Source organism: Lathyrus oleraceus, chromosome 5, assembly GCF_024323335.1.
Source record: "Lathyrus oleraceus cultivar Zhongwan6 chromosome 5, CAAS_Psat_ZW6_1.0, whole genome shotgun sequence".
NCBI lineage: Eukaryota > Viridiplantae > Streptophyta > Magnoliopsida > Fabales > Fabaceae > Lathyrus > Lathyrus oleraceus.
This window is the reverse complement of record NC_066583.1, coordinates 460,472,558-460,478,381: the sequence shown is the minus strand read 5'-3', so window position 1 is coordinate 460,478,381 and position 5,824 is coordinate 460,472,558. Positions and strand designations below refer to the sequence as shown.

Genomic DNA, 5,824 nt, shown 5'->3' with positions numbered 1-5,824 from the left:
AATTTGTGCTATTAAATAATAATGAAACCATGAGTATAGGAGAAATTATAATAAAACATAAACATGAAAAATGAATGCTAAAAGAAATAAAATGCTACATATAGGTCTCAAACCCACTCCACTAAAGACCATAGAAACCACCCCTCTCCACCAGGCCACTTATGACTAGTTATTATTTTAATGCTAATTTGGATAAATAAATCAAGATAGATTAAAAATTAGAATTAAAATAAAAAAACTAATAAAAAAGAAAACTGTTGGACTACCATAATTAAACCCAGTCGCTTGGCTGTTGGGTTCTAGAGGCTAGTGAGTTGGGAATAGTAAAAAAAATGGAATCATTGTTAAACACCAACGTTAATGTCCACTGGGAACACTAAAGGGTCACTTAAATGGAGTTAAATGGTCTGTCTTATAATGTTTAATTAAAGAGCAAATGATAATAATAAAAAAAAGAACTGAAAATGGAGGACGCAAACGAATTTCGAAACTCATCGTCCTCCTCCCAAATCTCAATCTCAGAATCTCTCTACCTCAAAACTCTCTCAAACGAAATCTCTCTCTGCTCTCAAAATCGCTCATCAACGCTCACCCATCGCTCAACCTCGCTCACTCAGACGCTCAACAACGTTAGCCAAAGAGAGCGCAAATCCGTGGCTTCAAAGAGAGAAATCAAGTGGAAATCTCACCTTCGGCGACGACGACGGAGTCAGGTGAGCTTAAATCTTCTTCCTTCTCCTCTTTCAATACCGATTTTCTTTTGATTTGGGGATTAGGGTTCTTTTTGTGGGGTTTAGTCCGCCTCCGATTTTTTTCCCTTCACTGATTCTCTTTCTCCCTATTTATCCTCTGCAGATTAGGGTTTTGATTTGGTACCCAAAGGTTCAATGGAGAAAATTTTCAGAAGTGCTTTTTGTGCTAAAAAACGAGTTTGTCCTATTTGATGCTACAATCCGGAAATGGTAATATGAACTCCTGCTTTCTCTTTGAATTTTGTCTTAATGCTAAATTGGGATTTTTCTGAAATTTCAACTGACTTGCCAATTGCTTTGTGTTACTGCAGTAAAAAAATATTGAAGATTCAAAAACAGTTTCGGTTTTGATCACAGCTCTGGTTTGCTATGGTTTGGGTTATGCAGGTCCATGGTTAACATGAATTATGGCGGTATGGTTTGTTATTGCTGACAGGATAAAGATGTTCTTGCAAGCCGCCATTCGCTGTAAATTCATACACCAACAGCTTATGATTATGATCAGAACAGTATCCAAGCAACGCAAGCAAATATGGCAAATGCAACCGGCTTAGCAATTCCACCTCGACTTCTTTGCTATTTGCAAGTATTTCACCTGAAGCCTTGAAGAGTTGTACATAGGTATAGTGAATGTCATGCCAAGAGGCCCGGCTCTTTCACGATATTTCCATGTAATTCTTGCGAAAATGTCAGCTTTGCTCGTAAAGTATGTTCGGATCCATCAACAACCTTTTTTATTCCCCGTTCCAGTCTTTTATTTGCTTCCTTGAAATCAGTTGTGTGTCCAACCGCTCCAGGTTCTAACTCAAAGTTGACACGAGTTGTAAATGCAGGAAGTGGCATTTTTACAAGAACAGTGTTGGCATTGATGTTTGAGTTGAATTCCGCTCGCACTTCAATGGTCACTTCAGCCTTGACTGGTCCTGTTTCTTCAATCAAAGTACTAATACGAAAGGGTGGCTTAAATGCTTGAGTGATACGATAATTCATGACAGGAAATTCACCATCTGGTGGTACCAAAGATAAAGTTCGGTCAACATCCAACCTATCAAGATGTACAGACTCATGAAAGTTACAATCACCTTAAATGACAGCACCAGAACCTCCATAATCACTTGTTCCTATACTCAGGTCCTCATTGAGTGCAAGTCGAATCTCCGGGTTACCAATAAGATAGCTCTTCATTTGAATGGTTCCATCAATATCACTAGTAAGTATATATCCACTAGAATTGAATGTGACACTAATTTTCTCAATTACATCAACAAAGATCTCATCCCTCTTCCTACCACCAGGTTCATTAGTAACGACAGATTTTGTAATAACTGTGCCCGGCATTCGCTTGCTCCCGTGCATAAAAATGGAAGTGGGACCAAGGGGCATCTGTGCATTCTTAATCACAATTGGCTCAAAATTGCAAATTTGTTCTGGTTTGGTGTGTTTCTTTTGCAGGTTATGGTTGGTGTGGAGGAAAGTTGTTGCGGATTGTTGGTTGTTGCTGCTTTTGTTTTTCTTGTGCAGGTCACGGGTTGTCATATCAGTGTAACAAGCTCCACAAAGCTCCCTGTTACCAGAAGTACCAGGTGGAACACACTTGCACCTCACACAACAAGTTCCACATGCTCTGTTACACAAGTTAGGCCTTGAATGTACACTGCATCTCGAATTGCACAATCCTCCACAATCTATGTCTTGCATTAGCCTTCTGTTGCCGTCTCGCACAGTAAGCAACTCATTAGGTAGCTGAAGTTCTTCTTCATCTTCTTCTTCCATTTCTATCTCATGCTCAGATGAAACCTGCATCAGATTAGAGAGGCATACTAGAAGCAACAAACCCAGCACGAAAAGGTTACGCAATGCCATTGCAGCATATTGTAGCAGTTTAAGTTGTGATGAGTATTATAGTTTGTTGATATTCATTTCAAATTCTGTATGCTGCTATTTATATAGGTGTAAAGTGTCACACAACTCATTTGCAAGTTGCTGAAATTACTGTCATGACCCAATATTTTGTGACTAAAAGGGTATATGACTATGGAAAGAGGGAGTATATTATAAATCACCTATGAGTATATAGTAACTGATGCTTATCTGGTATTTCACCTACAACACTGGCACAATTTTTTGTTGAAGAGGACAGGACCGGGTCCAATATTGTTTCTTTTCTGTATGTGATGAAATGACTCTAACTTGGCTGAAAAAGTGGTTAAATGGCCTACCAACAAATAATACAACCATGGCTAATTAATTGAAACTTCTAAAATTAAATTGACAAAAGGTATTGAGATAATTTCCAAAATTAATCTAATCCTCAAAATCAATTTGAATCTCTAAAGTCAATTTTGGATCAAAATCAAATTGAACTTAGTTTGCTACTCCTAGAATTAATTTGAAAATGATGAAATGATTATGGATACATGATTAAGGATTTGGAGGTTAATGGTTGCCTTTGGTCACGAATGTATGCAAATGAACTTTAGGCCAAATGCCAAATAAAATGAAAAAATGGAAAAATTCAGGATCAAAATCGGGGTATGACAGTTGCCCCTATTTAAGTATCTTCACTAGAGAATATGAAGCAGGACACTCTTCATATGATCATAGTGGGAGATGGTTAAATACTAAGAAGACCCAGATTTTGATACTGAATCCCTATGACATGAGGTGATATGATTTGATATGATATGATATGCATGGATGCATGATTCTTTTTTTGTAATTTTTATCTGCTAGGGATATGGTGGACCCTTGACAGGAGATGCTACTTAGACAGACCAATCTGTGGGGAATGCTGGTGGTCCACAGGGAGACAGACAAATGGTAAAAAAACAAACTCGCAGGGGAAGACAAATCCGGTTGGAGAATCAGACACAACGGGGAGTACTCAAAGTGAAATTTGATAAACAACATTCAGAGTACAAGAGATTTTGGTAGTGAGTTCTCACATGACTCACTAGAACCGAATAAAGGAAAAGATGCTATAACAGGTTCATATATGACCTGACAACGCTGGGGAATATCAAGAAGTTCTGACAGCAGGTTCAGGTATGACCTAACAAACTCAGAAAAATTCAAGAAGAGTGTATCAACATGTTCATATATGACCTGATAATACTGGAATGAAAGCTCATCAGCAGGTTCATATATGACTTGACAACACTGAAACAATCATAGAGAAAGACTCTTCAGAACATGTTCATATATGACCTGACACTAGAATAAGGTTCAACAACAAGTTCATATATGACCTGAATAGTATTGAACAAACAGAGAAAAAAATCTTCAGAACAGGTTCATGTATGACCTGACACTGGAATAAAGCTCAACAACAGGTTCATATATGACCTGAATAGTATTGAACAAAAGGAAAAACTTCAGAACAGGTTCATGTATGACCTGACACCGGAATAAAGCTCAACAACAGGTTCATATATGACCTGAATAGTATTGAACAAACAAAGGGAAAAAATCTTCAGAACAGGTTCATATATGACCTGACACCGGAATAAAGCTCAACAACAGGGTCATATATGACCTGAATAGTATTGAACAAACAGAGAAAAAAATCTTCAGTACAGGTTCATGTATGACCTGACACCGGAATAAAGCTCAACAACAGGTTCATATATGACCTGAATAGTATTGAACAAACAGAGAAAAAAATCTTCAGTACAGGTTCATGTATAACCTGACACCGGAATAAAGCTCAACAACAGGTTCATATATGACCTGAATAGTATTGAACAAACAGAGAAAAAAATCTTCAGTACAGGTTCATGTATGACCTGACACCGGAATAAAGCTCAACAACATGTTCATATATGACCTGAATAGTATTGAACAAAAGGAAAAAACTTCAGAACAGGTTCAAGTATGACCTGACACCGGAATAAAGCTCAACAACAGGTTCATATATGACCTGAATAGTATTGAACAAACAAAGGGAAAAAAATCTTCAGAACAGGTTCATATATGACCTGACACCGGAATAAAGCTCAACAACAGGTTCATATATGACCTGAATAGTATTGAACAAACAGAGAAAAAAATCTTCAGTACAGATTCATGTATGACCTGACACCGGAATAAAGCTCAACAACAGGTTCATATATGACCTGAATAGTATTGAACAAACAGAGAAAAAAATCTTCAGTACAGGTTCATGTATGACCTGACACCGGAATAAAGCTCAACAACAGGTTCATATATGACCTGAATAGTATTGAACAAACAGAGAAAAAAATCTTCAGTACAGGTTCATGTATGACCTGACACCGGAATAAAGCTCAACAACAGGTTCATATATGACCTGAATAGTATTGAACAAAAGGAAAAAACTTCAGAACAGGTTCAAGTATGACCTGACACCGGAATAAAGCTCAACAACAGGTTCATATATGACCTGAATAGTATTGAACAAACAAAGGGAAAAAATCTTCAGAACAGGTTCATATATGACCTGACACCGGAATAAAGCTCAACAACAGGTTCATATATGACCTGAATAGTATTGAACAAACAGAGAAAAAAATCTTCAGTACAGGTTCATGTATGACCTGACACCGGAATAAAGCTCAACAACAGGTTCATATATGACCTGAATAGTATTGAATAAACAGAGAAAAAAATCTTCAGTACAGGTTCATGTATGACCTGACACCGGAATAAAGCTCAACAACAGGTTCATATATGACCTGAATAGTATTGAACAAACAGAGAAAAAAAGCTTCAGTACAGGTTCATGTATGACCTGACACCGGAATAAAGCTCAACAATAGGTTCATATATGACCTGAATAGTGTTGAACAAAAGGAAAAAACTACAGAACAGATTAAAGTATGACCTGACACCGGAATAAAGCTCAACAATAGGTTCATATATGACCTGAATAGTATTGAACAAAGAAAGGGAAAAAATCTTCAGAACAGGTTCATATATGACCTGACACCAGAATAAAGCTCAACAACAGGTTCATATATGACCTGAATAGTATTGAACAAACAGAGAAAAAAATATTCAGTACATGTTCATGTATGACCTGACACCGGAATAAAGCTCAACAACAGGTTCAT

The 5,824-nt window shown here is 37.2% G+C and overlaps 1 protein-coding gene across 1 annotated transcript; it reads right to left on the bottom strand.

Annotated features, from left to right (window-relative positions):
• Positions 1–1,820: 1,820 nt before the first annotated feature.
• On the bottom strand, positions 1,821–2,681 carry LOC127085435 (uncharacterized). The gene has a single exon (XM_051025946.1). It carries the CDS (start codon positions 2,613–2,615, stop codon positions 1,836–1,838), a length of 780 nt encoding a protein of 259 aa, XP_050881903.1. The 5' UTR covers positions 2,616–2,681; the 3' UTR covers positions 1,821–1,835.
• Positions 2,682–5,824: the final 3,143 nt, after the last annotated feature.

Bases quoted from the DNA above. Each gene is read 5' to 3' on its own strand.
- LOC127085435 (XM_051025946.1), bottom strand. From the start codon at position 2,615: ATGGCATTGCGTAACCTTTTCGTGCTGGGTTTGTTGCTTCTAGTATGC.